The 13908-nt window shown below is 45.9% G+C and overlaps 1 protein-coding gene across 2 annotated transcripts in view; it reads right to left on the bottom strand.

Moving 5' to 3' along the window:
• SPECC1L (sperm antigen with calponin homology and coiled-coil domains 1 like) overlaps positions 1 to 13908 on the bottom strand; it is a 480979-nt gene that overhangs the window by 285307 nt on the left and 181764 nt on the right. For both annotated transcript variants that reach the window (XM_086942800.1, XM_086942799.1), the window contains 2 exons: positions 3957 to 5584; positions 378 to 585 (listed from right to left, as the gene is read on the bottom strand). In XM_086942800.1, coding sequence (XP_086798926.1) covers positions 378 to 585; positions 3957 to 5584 — 1836 coding nt within the window. The remainder of the gene's footprint in view (positions 1 to 377; positions 586 to 3956; positions 5585 to 13908) is intronic.

Here is a 13908-nt window from a genome sequence, read left to right on the forward strand (position 1 = left end):
AAAGGCATTGGCTGTGGTCCTGATGCTATCAGATTGGTAGAGGTACCCCCAGATGACCCAGGCAGGAGGTTTGATCATGGCACGTCCCTTCTGGCGTGTTACAAAGACCCTTGCAGAAGTATCACATGTCCTTGGCAAAGCTATCTATGTGCTGGTTCTGGCCAGAACCTTGGTCGAGGTGTTACTTTCAAGACACTAGCCAGAGCCCTGATCGAGATATTACCTTACTAGAGGTGGCAACACTATAGCTGAAGTATCACTTTCAAGGAACTGGGAAGGGGCAGTTTTGTTATCTGCCTTCAGGTGCCGCTGGCTTAGTGAGTCTGTGGCTGCTCAGCATCCCCTGTGTTTCAAAGCGCCCTGAGGCCTGCACCTACTTTCAAGATCTGAGATGATGAGGTTGTCGTGCAGCTTCACAGCGCGGTGCTGCTCCACCTCGTCCTCAAGCTCAAAGATGGTCTCCTTCATGTCGCTGTGCTCCGTCTCCTTCTCCTCCAGCTCTGCCCGCACTTTCTCCAGAGCAACAGTCAGGTCCTCAATCTGCTTCTTGGCCTCCTCACGAAAGGCAGCATACTCGTCCTCCACCTGCAGGGCAAGAGAGAGTGCTGAAAACACAGCTCACCTTCCACTAATCAGCTCGTCTCAGCCCCAAGGTGCCAACCCTCTACTGAGATTTGTACCCCGAGCACTATTTACCACTTAGTAGTTTAGGTTTACAGTCATGCTACAATGCTTGGAGGCTCACACAGAATAATTAATCGAGAAAAAGCATCCATTTCTTCAGATGATCTGTGCCTTCCTAGCTTGGTTCTCAACTCTACTCTTGTCTCAGTGGGCTCTCCTAGCTTACCTGCTTTTAGCCACCTGTGCCAATGCACAGATTCAAGAAGTGCCTAATCATATTGGAGCCCAGCACTGTGTTGGGAGGCAGGCACATACAATTTGCCACTTTCTCTCTGGCACAACTGGTTCGAGGTGTTATTCTGCAACTATGCCACTCCAGCTAGTACGTGACGTCAGCTTCTGGGCAGAACGTTATCGCAGCATACGATTTTTAGGAGTCAAAACATCACCCCACCCAAGAGGGAGAGCTGGTATATATTTGTGAAACTGAAGAAGGGCACACAGGCAGGCAAAGCAGACTTTACATAGAGGTCTCAGAACACCCACTCCTTTAAGCCATCCCACAATTAATAGGCCTCAATGGCTGATCTTGGGGGGAGGGAATAGAAGAGTGTAGGGAGTCGGTATAGGGAGGAGCTTGTGTTTAGAAGTCTACAGACTTGCTTTATGAGTACTGTCTCCAAGCTGCACTCAAGTACAATGTTAGGCATTCGCAACACATCTCATGGTGTACAAGCGAGTGTTTGAAGTTACAGCAGCTAGCCTTACAAAAAATATTCACTATCACCAACCCTATTCATCTACATACTTCTCCATAAGGTTGTTTGCGAGCTACCAGTAACTCTCAGGCTCTCTCCGAGTAGCTTGCTGCCTGTCAACTGGATTGGAGCCTCTAAGGATACCTACCTATCTCTCCAATCATCAGGCTTTTCGTAAGGGATTAAAAACCTGGCTCTTTCCCAATTAATTTTCTCTCCATTTCCCCCTTTTATACTTGGTTGTCGTTTGTTGCTAAGCGCCTTGAGACTTCTGTGAAATGTGCGCTATACAAGAAATTATGACTCTGGCTATCACTAAGGCTGCACTTTAAAACATTGTGTGCCTCTTTCTGAGAGGATAGGAATCCGACAAAGCAGCAGCATCAAGTAGCACACCTTTTTGTGAAAAAATGTTGTGCTTCTTTCTGCTAAGAAGCCTGAAAAAAGTAAAATGCACCAGCTTAACGCACACTGTTTTCAAATTTTCTCCATGCAAAATATTGCTTCAAAATACCCGACTTCATATGGTACGTTTTGGCAACTGCACTACATTTAAATGTCCTTCTTTCCTTTTCTCTCCCTCCTTCATTTTTCCTCCACTCTATATCTTTCTCTTGCTTCCTTTCATTCACCATATCTTTCCTTTCCTTCTTTCGCTTTACTATCATCTCTTGTTCTAATTTTTTCGCCTTTTTCATTTTTAATTTAGCTCTTTTCTTTTGTCACTGTCTTGCCACCATTTTTCTCTTCCTCTCGCTTTCTTTTCTTCTTTTTCATTTTCTAATTTTCTTCATTCATATATATTTTTTTCTATTTCTCTTTCGTCTTCCCTTTATTTCTCTCCTCCCCTTTTATCTGCTCCATCATCCCAACCTTTTTCTTCCTTCCTGTCATTTTCTCGTTTTCTATCTTTCCTTCTTCGCTTTTCTTCTTTTATTTTCTAGAAGGTTGTTACGCTTCTTAAGACATACATTTTTGTTTCCATATTGAACAACACATATACCTCACTGCTAGGGGTTGCTGTAGGGATATATTTTTGTAGAGGACCATAAAGGCTGCATGCACCTTGCAAAAAGCAAACATAACTTTTTCATTTTGTTGCATGTGTGCATGCCACGAAGGGGAGGTGGGTGTTTTGGCCTAGGACAGCTAAATACTCTACACGGCAGGCCATTACAAATATTTCTCAAACCATTCCTGCTACCAGGAAATATTATTCTTAATCTTGGGTTACTGATGCAGGGCCAGTTTCTGGACATCAACCAATGGACATTAGTGAGGTAATTGAAGTCTTTTGGGTGCTACCTCACAAAATGAGTAGTTTCACCCCTTGTATTGTTTGACAAAGAAACAACAAGCCTCAAAGGGACACTTGCCTCTCAAAGTTGATTCACATACAAGATTAAAGGGACAATACTAGCCCATGTGGAACTCACTGGTAAACCTTCCCCAATACATGAGGCCTACCATTACTCTTATAGGCTGATTACAGCAAGAATTGGGTACTTTAGGAGCAACGTACAGACTGCTTAACCCTTATATATCCTTATATAATCCCTATGTTAGAAAGTAGATCTAGATGGACTTCATTAATCAGTAATTGCCACTAAAGAAAAGGCTGGAGACCCACTGATCTACATGACATTGCTATCCCTCAGACCACAATAATATTGTCTTTATGCCAGACTGATCTGGTGGCCTCCTTTAAAAAATCATATTTATGAATCAACATATATTACACACTTTAGTTTCCAACTAGCAACCTCCGAAACAAGGAGCCATCATGGGCACTCTGCTGGTAGGAAGACCACTGTCCGTTTGACTGATTAGTAACCAGAAGGTGATCCCACGACTCCCTGGCTTACTATCAATGTTCTTATAAGCCAGAACTATACAGTACCAACTTTGAGACCTGAATACTTCAAAGAAACCACACCCAGGTGCTGCTAGCCTGTCACACAAACCTAGGCAAAAGTTATACTGAAATCAGATTTGGAGCTAAAAACTCATGCTTTTAGATACTGTGGGTGCTGCCCGCAACGCCCTCTTTTATTATGACTCTGCTCTAGAAGCACAACAAGGTTCACACACGACAAAAGATATGAGTCTTGTGTTGATAAGATCTAGACAAAGACCTCCCATTTATAAAACAGCCCGGCCCTCCTAAAAGAATGCAGTTATCGGACACTACAACCTTTTGGGTCTGAAAGGATCCATCGCTCAAGTGACGTGGTAGATAGCTAAGTTGGTGGAGAGTCACATGGGGAAGGTGATAACATTCAGGTGGGAGTGTAGCAGCTATAAACAGCCAAATACATCCGCTTACACCGTGGATTTCGAAGGTGTGGTGGCGGGGCACATAAAAGGTGTAATACTACTTTGGTTAATTTAAGGAATGGCGTCAGACCCTAAGAAGTTGCCACCTGGTGCTGGATTTGTAGTCCAGTTCCAAGTGCTACTCCTTGCAAGTCTTTTTGGAATAGATGTTTAGGAATTTTAGGGACTTCCCATAAAATGAGCAAGAAGAGCTCCTGGTTTGACATGGTGGAGGTGGAATACGGCTGGATACTCTACCTTGACTAAGGTGTCCTGCAGCCGATTGGCATCATTACGGGTGTGAGCTAGCTCCTCCTGGAGATTCCCAACTAAGACCTCAGCCTTCTCCTTGTCCATACGAACACTTTCAAGCAGATCCTGGATGTCTGACTTGTCCCCAGAGTTGTGAATGGAGTAAAGTTCAGCCACCTTTTGCTTTTCCTGTTCCAGCTGAGCCTTCAGACGGTTCAGCTCGATTTGGTCGCTGGCCAGTGTGGCCTTGTATTCTTCCAAGCTGGCTGCCAGTGCTGACTTGTTAATCTGTTCGGACTCCAAGATTCGCTCCATGTGGTGGTTGCGCTCCTTTAGGGCACTGATTACATCTTGGGCCTCCTTGTTATCCTGTTCTGCCATTTTAAGGGTGTTGCTAAGGTGCTGTTGCACGCCAAGGAGCTGCTCCCGATCAAATCGAGCATTCTCAGACAGATCTGTGTAGCGCTGCTCCATCTCCATGTACCTGCCACTTTTCACATCCTCGTCCACAACGTACGAGATGTGGTGCTCGTCCAGCAGAGAGCGGAAGTACTCGATCTGCCGGCTGTAGTGCTCCAGCTTGTCACTCTGCTGGCATAAGGAGTCCATCAGAATGACTTTCTCTTCACCATACCTCTCATTCTCGCTGTTCAGCTCTTGGGTGATTTGTTGCAGATCAGCCAGCTCTTGCAGAGTGGCCTGCAGCTCTTCAGCTGTACTGTGCTGGTTTTCCTCCATCTGGTGGATGCGCTCAGTAAGACATGCCACAGACACCTCACTGGCATTGCCACTGCTGCCCTTCCTCGAGCGCTCCATGCTTGGCAAGCCTTCAGACTCTGAGGAAGATGAAGGGGCATCCAGGGCATCATCACTGGAGGTGAGGGGCTGGTAGACCTCACTGCACTCGCTGTCCAAGTTGTCCATGGAATTGCTATGCCGGTTATCCAGAAGTGTATGTTCATCCTGACTTAAAAGATCCTCCATGGAGCCAGGAGTTGAACCTTCCACTGAGGAAGCAAGGGTCCCACCACCATCACTATGGTTACCAGCCGCCATCTCCGGGCTCAAAGAATGGAAACCAAACAGCTTCTCAGTGCTGTCCATCCTCTGCTCCAGGGAAAATCCCAAAGCATTAAGTCTATCCTTCAGCATGCGGTTTTCATTCTTCAGTTGATTCAGCTCTTCCCGGATTGCAGTGTTCTGCTCCTGGAGCTGTAGCAGCATGGACTCAACGTCCGTGGGCTCATGGACCACAACCACGTCTTTCTCCTCGGATTTCTCCTCGCTGTCTGAGGGATCATCGTTCAGCCCCAGCTGCGTGCGCATGTCGCGAAGCTCATTCCGTAGGTGGAGGATCTCCACATCCTTCGTCTTGGCCAGCGTTAACAAGTCTTTCACTTTGGCTTCTAGCGCAGCCTTGTCATTGATCTGATTGTCAGACTTGGACTTGCTCATGCGGATGTCAGACTCTGTGCGACTGCGGGAGCGCTTAGTGACAGTAATGTCAGTCCCTCCCTGCCCCATGGAAGATAGCTTCTTGCTTGGGTTCAGACGAGAGCGGTCGCGGAGCCTTTCCTTGGAGGAGCTAGACTCTTTGGTCCCTGAAGATGTGCTACGCTTGGCTGTGTTGGTACCTGGAAAAAGAAACAAAAGAACCCGTTTAGGAAAAGGGAGCAGTTTTATTTTTACACAATTTGGGGTTGCAATTTCTCATAGGAATGTGCGTACACGTTTGAAACCATATGCAATTCTCGGGAATGAACAAACCACAGAGCCTGCAAAATTCTAGGCACCAAAATCCAAGCCCCCGTAATAATTACCATTACCACTAGGTGGGCAAAAAAGTATGTGCAAAACGGCATACCACTTCGGGAACTATTGACACGGAAAACACTGTACACCTTAGATGTCCATCTAATAAAACATCTGTTGGAGGGAGTCACTCACCCGTTTAAAGACTTAGTTGATAGCTGATATTGTATTACTTGAGTCTGTGCACTGTACAGTGTTGAGACTTTGCTCGTTGTTTTCTCAGAGGACTTTTGTTGTTGTTGAGATTTCACATGTGTACCTCCATATCCTCTGTACTTAACTAAAGTCAGTAAGACCATCTCTACACCATGTTCGGGCTGGCTTGTTCCCATGAGGCACAGGGTCAGACGGATTTGCATATGGCCATGTCTGAACTGGGGTGGCAGAGTGAGCTAAAGAATGATGATGGATTAAACCCAGATCAGTTAACTGGGGGTGAGTGCTTGGAATGTTCAACACTCCGCCCATCATCCCCTTTGGTTTTGCTTTGTTCGCCCTAAGTTGGCAGGGTATGCCTAGACGTGGATCCTTTGCTCACTATGCCACTGGATTCAAGCTAGCCTGGCTGATTAGCCAGAAACCGGTCCCAGGATGCAGGTTTCCGGTCCAGGGAAGACATGGATTGGCAGTTCGGGCTGGACTGTTCCCATGAGGCACAGGGTCAGACTGATTTGCATATGTCCATGTCTGAACTTGGATGGCAGAGTGAGCTAAAGAATGATGATGGATTAAACCCAGATCAGTTGACTGAGGGTGAGTGCTTGCAATGTTCAACACTCCGTTCATCATCCCCTTTGGTTTTGCTTTGTTCGCCCCAAGTTGGCAGGGTATGCCCAGACATGGGTCCCTTGCTCACTTTGCCACTGGATTCAAGCTAGCCTGGCTGATGATGGCTGATTAGCCAGAAACCGGTCCCAGGATGCTTGTTTCAGGTCCAGGGAAGACATGGCTTGGCAGTTCGGGCTGGACTGTTCCCATTAGGCACAGGGTCAGACTGATTTGCATATAGCCATGTCTGAACTGGTGTGGCAGAGTGAACTGAAGAATGATGATGGATTAAACCCAGATCAGTTGACTGGGGGTGAGTGCTTGCAATGTTCAACACTCCGTCCATCATCCCCTTTGGTTTTGCATCTCTACACCCACTCACATTCTTCAGATGACCTACACCAAGGTGGGTGATAAGCCCCGAAATCTACCCCCTACTACTATGGGTAATCTAAGAAGTAATGCTGCCCACTAGTGACTTCTAAAATGACCCCAACACTGGCAGGATCGTCAAGGCATAAAACATTTGCACCGTCTCCCTTAAAGGACTGACACACTACATTAAACAAAAAAAATACCCTCACCTACCTAATCTCCTGATGTTATCCTCCTCTAGGAGAACCACCTATCTACCACCCAATCAGGCAAGCTTAGGATAGACTGGGTTGGTAGGGTGGTTCGTAGTAGCTTTCTTGGTGGGACTGTTGCCTCTTCCTGGGCTTCACTGTCTACTTCATCCCAAAAAAAATGTGGGCTGGCAATCTCTTTTAGAAATCACTCTTGTACGCCATACACAAGACTTGGACAGACCCAATAGGTAGATACGTCTTTGTGAAGATTAAGACCATCTGCACCACAATGATATTGGGCTCCATTTATGCCCCAAATCATGAAAGGATAGCCTTTTTTTCACATCTCTTGGGGTGGTTTACAGAATTTGGCAATACTAAAGTAGGGGTGGGCGGAGACTGGAACTTAACCTGGACCCATATATAGGCAGGTCTTGTCCACTGGACAATTTCAATTCTAAAGATAGGGCAAAATGAGGAAACTTTCTGAAAGATCACGGCTTAGAGTAGCCTTGGCACCTATTACACCCAAGAGATAAGGAATACAGTTTCTTCTCTTGTGTACATGGTACCGGTTCTAGAATAGAATACTATCTTATTGACCAACACGCTCTGGTCTTTCTGAGTCTTACTGTGCAATAGTGGAGCATGCTTTAGTAGTCCTAGAACTGGCACTAGGTCATGACGCTCCCACTGCCAAATACTGGTGCCTAAACATGTTCAACTACAAACTCCAGGAAGATAAAAAGAAACTCATTGAGCACTTAAATCAGTACTTCGACAAGAACAACCCTTCAGTTGTATCATCACAGGTTCTTTGAGCAGCTGGGAAGGCAGTTAAAAAGGTGAACTGATGAGGCATTTAAGAAAACGGCCTAGCAGGACAAAATAGCACTGCTAGAACGAGACAATAGACTTTTGAGCCAGCAATACATGACTAAACTCACCCCAAAACGTCTCAAACACCTTAAAACAGCAAAATTTGATCTTAATACTCATTTCACCATAGAGGAATATGCCCTACTTGGCTTGAAGGGAGACATTACGACTAAGGGGGAAAAGCAGGCCGTTTACTGACAGCCCAACTCTGATAATTCTAGGAGCACATAGTCATAACTGCATTTAGAGACCGGGAAAGAGAACGGATCACACATCCGATGGCCATAGCCAAGACATTTGCCCAATTCCTGTCAATGATGGCAGGCAGCTACTAGAGGGTGAGATTAAGGAAGAGCATATTGCAGCTGCATTTTTAGCCATGCCTTGTAACAAAGCACTGGGGATGGATGGCTTTCCTGCTGAGTTTTAGAAATAATAAACATAAGAATCAATATAGTCGAAGTCAGCACTATATTTAGCAGTTTATCCAGCGAGATAAAGGCAATTTAATTTGCAGATAATTACTATATTCAAGAGCAGTGAATTTTATATACAGGGGGATACAAGCCTGTATCCATGGACTCACTTTGCAAAAAAGAAAACAAAAAGGCTCAGGCAGCATGTGGGTGTCTGTAGCATACATTCACAATAGAGTAGACATGTTATAAAAGCAGGTTCACCGTTACACATACACCATAACACATTTGAATAGATCACTGTGTATAAGGTGTACTTTCTGTCGACAACGTTTCGATCCTTTACATTAGTATTAAGATCATCATCAGGACTAGGGATACTATTGCCTGAAGACAATTGCCTAGTACAAGCGTGTAGCTGGGCGACCAGAGGATGCCTATAGAGGTCTCAAGGGTGTCGGCTTCGGCAGGTGCGTGAGGGCAGTTAATCTATTGTATCCATGGATACAGGCTTGTATCCCACTGTATATAAAATTCACAGCTCTTGAATATAGTAATTATCTGCAAATTAAATTGCCTTTATCCGACTGGATAAACGGCTAAATATAGTGCTGACTTCGACTATATTGATTCTTATGTTTATCGTTTACTTAAACAGGGACCACTGTCCTCTAGAATAAGCTACTCCCAAGGTCCCAGAGCAATAGCAAACCTGGGTGCCCTTGTTGCTCGGAAACACGAGTTTTAGAAATAAAACACATCTATACTGATATCACTGCTTTACAGAGCCTTCAAGGATGCAGAAACGACGGGCAGATTCCGCAAGGAATTTAACAACCTCATCTTGAAGCCATATAAAGACTACATACAATGTGTGAGCAACAATCCAATATATTTAGTCAATACAGACATGAAAATACTGGCCAAAGTGTTAGCCACCAGATTAAAGATAATTCTCCCGAGGCATGTACGTGGCTCTAAGGTCGGTTTTATCCTGGTCGCACCACAAGGAATCACTTGCAACATTTATCGACTGTCCTATGGATCGTAAAGTAGGACATGGATGACAAGATATTATTGCCTTTGGATGCAGAAAGAGCATTCGATAGGTTTGAATGGGGGTATCTATTCACAATGCTGAGAAGAGTTGGCATAGACTTGTGATTCCTTGACAAGGCATGCTGGCTCTACTCTGATCCTACTGCACAGGTTGACTAGCGGGGGGACATATGTTGCAGCCCTTTCCCATATCTGGACAAACAACGATGGGATATCTACTTTCCTCCCTTTCATATCTCATAGCACTAGAACCACTCGCCGGAGCTAAATGTCAGTGTGTGCAAATACAGGGCATTGATATGGCTGCTGGTCATGTTAAGCTCTTGCACTATGCTGATATCATCCTCCTTACACTCGGCGACCCTGAAATCTCGATTCCCCAGCTAATGTCCTTGATTTCAGAGTTTTCAAGCTTCTCTGTTTATGAGATCAACTGGTCGAGAAGCAAAGCGTTGATCATAACAAAATACCGGATTAGAAGGCCCCATTGCAACTTCGGCTTTTTGTGGAAATCCACAGGACTTAGATACCTGGGCATCCAGGTCACAAGAGGTCTAGAGGGGATGGTGATGGCCAATTTGCAGCTGTTGATGGCACAAATGGATTGCGACTTCCATAGGTGGTCCGTTGCACAGTTCTCTTTGTGGGGCAGAACCCAAGGGGTAAAAATGGTAACTGCTTCCAGTTTCAACTATTTGTGCAGAAAGCCTAGGTTGAATCCTGCAAAACTTCATGCACATACACAGGCGGGGGGCCATCATCTATTGACATGTATGTGTACTATCTGACTCAGCACCGCACGCAGCTGGGATACGTTATGTCTCCTGCCATGGATTGGCTCTCCTGAGTAGCTGTAGAAATGTCTGTCAATAAATGCTATACTAGGTATAGGTATACTATACTGTGCCCCTCTTTCCCAGTTACTAATATACCAGCCCAAGGTGAGAGCAATGTAGGCAGTCTGGAAAGATATACATAAGAGACTTGGCATAAATGGTCTTCACCTTTCAGGGGGCTCCACTCTAGTCTAACACAGCCCTTACAATAGGAAATAAGACTTTCTACTGGCCACAATGGGCTAAGAGAGGGATCATGATGAAAGAGGACATTTACTATACCACTACCAACATGATGAAGACCTTTGAAGCCCTTTGAATGGACTTTTCCCAGAGATCGGTCCACTATTGGCAATATTGCCAATTTTGTCTCTTCTTACAGTGTGCTTGGTGCCAGCCCAGTTGCCTTACCAGAGTCACCTATTAGGAAGCACATACTTACGTGGGGCACCTCTAGGGATGCAGTCTCCCAATTTATACCAAATTATTATTGACTCACTGTACTCTTGTAATATTAGTTGGGAGGCGAATCGGCATTGGCAGGCATGCCTAGGTATTGAATACACTGATGAGGGCTTGTCAGATTTGCTCGATAACCATGACATGACCCTGAGTGAGGCACAATTGAAAGTTTCCCATTTTAAAATTTTACATGACTGGAATTGGTTCCAATACAAGTTGAAAAGAGCTCACGTACTGCCTGAAGACAATTCTGGAGATGCCAGGAACCAGATGCGACCTTCTCCATATACCGTGGCCCTCTACGAAACTATCACACTACTGGAAAATGGAACACACTGTGAAATACTAGCACCATTAATTTCTTCTCATCGGCCAAACTTGCCGTCCGGCCTGATGTTCTCGGGGTGGATGACAGCTCCACTAATTGGAGGAAGTGGAACACCGCTCCACCCATTGGTGGAGGTGGATGTTGACGGCCTTAATGGCTGCAAAGGTCTGTATCCTCAAGCACTAGCGCCTGACGGCACTCCCAACACACCAAGAATAGTTGACCGAGCTCTTCCGCCAAGCCAACTGTGAGAAGTGTATGTCTGAAATTCAGGATATCAAAAAGGATTCCTTTCTGTGTATTATTCTTTTAGTTAGTGACCATGAGGCCTAAGTGTAGGCCTCATGGTCACTAACTAAAAGAATAATACACAGAAAGGAATCCTTTCTGATAAGCAGTTGACACCCAGTCCTTTCTGGTCTCTGGGAAACTCTCTCTTTTGGAGATTGAAATTCAGGATAGCCGTACCCAGTTTGAGGTCCGTTCATAAGATTAAACAAACTTAAGCCCATGTCCCTTGATGATAGAGAACGGTTGTGCACTTACTCAGTATAGTCGTTTTAATAGGTCTTCATACCTTCACTGCATGACTGAGACTTAACTGAAGGTGAAAATTAAGAATGACAGACTGTTTACACAAAACACAGGTTAGTGTACTAACAGACTACAGAAGATGTGAGGACTAGGGAAAAGGGTTTAGGGGGGTGTTACTTTCTGTTATTCATTCTTTGCTATTTGTTCTTTACCATTTACTATTTACTCTTTACTGGTCACAATCTATTTGTTGGATCAGTAATGACTCAATCTATCCTTTTTCGTTTTATGTTTTTCCCACCTCCTTTCTTTTCTTTAGTTTTTACTGTGCTATCATGCATCTGTGTATACATTTGTTGCACAAGTTACTACTTGTGTAACAATATATCTGTAAAAAACATTAGCTAGTGATAGATTCCTTACCGTAGAATATCCCCAGTCGTCAGACTGTATTCGCAAAGTTTTTTCATCAGCAGTATCCCTGCGCATCGGTAGGTGGCGTTGTGCGGCTCCGCGTCACGAAGACTACTTAGGCGCCACCCATGCGCGCTGACGTCAGTTCTGTACACGACTTTCTGTGCCAGGAACGCAGAGCCATGCAAGAAACTGAGCACTGGTGCCATGAAACTAGGGCCCTGAAAAGGATGACAACCCTAGAAATCAGTTCGCAGAACGGGGAGGATGGGTGGGGAGGTAAGGAATCTATCACTAACTAATGTCTCTTAAAGTTATATCATTACACAAGTAGTAACTTGTGCATCTGAAAGAGACACGTAAGTGATAGATTCCTTACCTTAGAATAGATACCCCAAGCATTACCATCCCAGGAGGTGGGTCTGCGAACAAGATTACACCAGAAAGTCACGGAGAACAGAACAGTCAAAGAAGCCGTCACTCCGGACTTGACTGTCAAGGCAGTAATGCTTGGTAAACGTGTGCAGCGAAGCCCACGTAGCTGCTTGACAAATGTCCTGCAAGGGAACGCCGCGTCCCAAGGCAGTAGTGGCTGCCGTTGCCCTGGTAGAATGGGCACACAGCCTCACAGGGGGCTCCTTCTTAGCCAATGAGTAACATGCTTTGATGCACAGAACAACCAACCAAGAGATGGTCCGTTTGTGCACAACCCGACCTTTTTTAATTCCAACGTAGCCAACATAGAGCTGGTCATCCACCCGGAACAGTTGTGTGCGCTTCAGATAGAACGAGAGCGCGCATTTTGGGTCCAGATGGTGGAGCCTCTCTTCCTCTTTTGAAGGATGCAGAGGTGGAAAGAAGGTGGGCAAAGTGATGGTCTGCCCGATGTGGAAGGGCATGACAACCTCTGGCAAGAAAGAAGGACGGGTCCTTAAAACCACCATTTCTGGATGAACAGAAAGGAAAGGAGGTTTGGAAGAAAGAAAGCAACCAGGAAAGCCGTCGTGAGAGTGAGAAGACGCAAAGGACAGTTATAAAGGGGCGCAAAGCGAGCGCATAACAGATATGTTAAAACAAGGTTTAAGTCCCATTGAGGCATAATGAATGGCACGGGAGGAAACGTGTGTGTAATGCCTTTCAGGAAACTGGAGACTTAAAAAAGAAAAGGCATCAGTGCAAGTCGGATCGCCCGAAGCTCCAAAAGGTTGATATGGAGCCGGGATTCTGCCGGAGACCAGAGGCCTCTGATCTCCGCCTCTCCCAAGTGGCCTCCCCATACCATGAGGGATGCATCCGTCACCACTGTGTGCTCCGGTTGGGGAAGAGAGAGGGATCTACCATTGACCCAATCACGATTCATCAGCTACCATTGCAATTGTCGTGCAGTGCCCTCCGAGATCTGGACGTGATTGGACAGGTTGCCCTGATGCTGCGCCCACTGGAACTTCCGGTCCCACTGCAGAGCCCGCATATGCCATCTGGAATGTTGCACTAGCAGGATGCCAGAGGCCATCAGGCCCAGGAGCCGGAGGGTCATCCTGACTGAAACCCGGGATAGAGGCTGAAAGATCGGAATCATAGCCTGAATATCCCGGACTCGCTGCTCAGGAGGATAAACCCGAAACCGCATCGAATCCAGAACCGCTCCGATGAAGGGGAGCTTCTGAGAGGGACTCAGGTGTGACTTTGGCACGTTGATGGAGAATCCCAGCAAATGCAGGAGGTCGGCCATAGTCTGAAGGTGGGTGACAACTGCCTGGGGCTAGCCCCCCTTCAACAACCAGTCGTCGAGGTAGTGGAAGACCGACACCCCTGACCTGCGACCACCGCCATCACTTTCGTGAACACCCAAGGGGCGCTGGTAAGGCCGAAGGGGATCAC

The sequence above is a fragment of the Lissotriton vulgaris genome, chromosome 11, assembly GCF_964263255.1.
Source record: "Lissotriton vulgaris chromosome 11, aLisVul1.2, whole genome shotgun sequence".
Lineage (NCBI taxonomy): Eukaryota > Metazoa > Chordata > Amphibia > Caudata > Salamandridae > Lissotriton > Lissotriton vulgaris.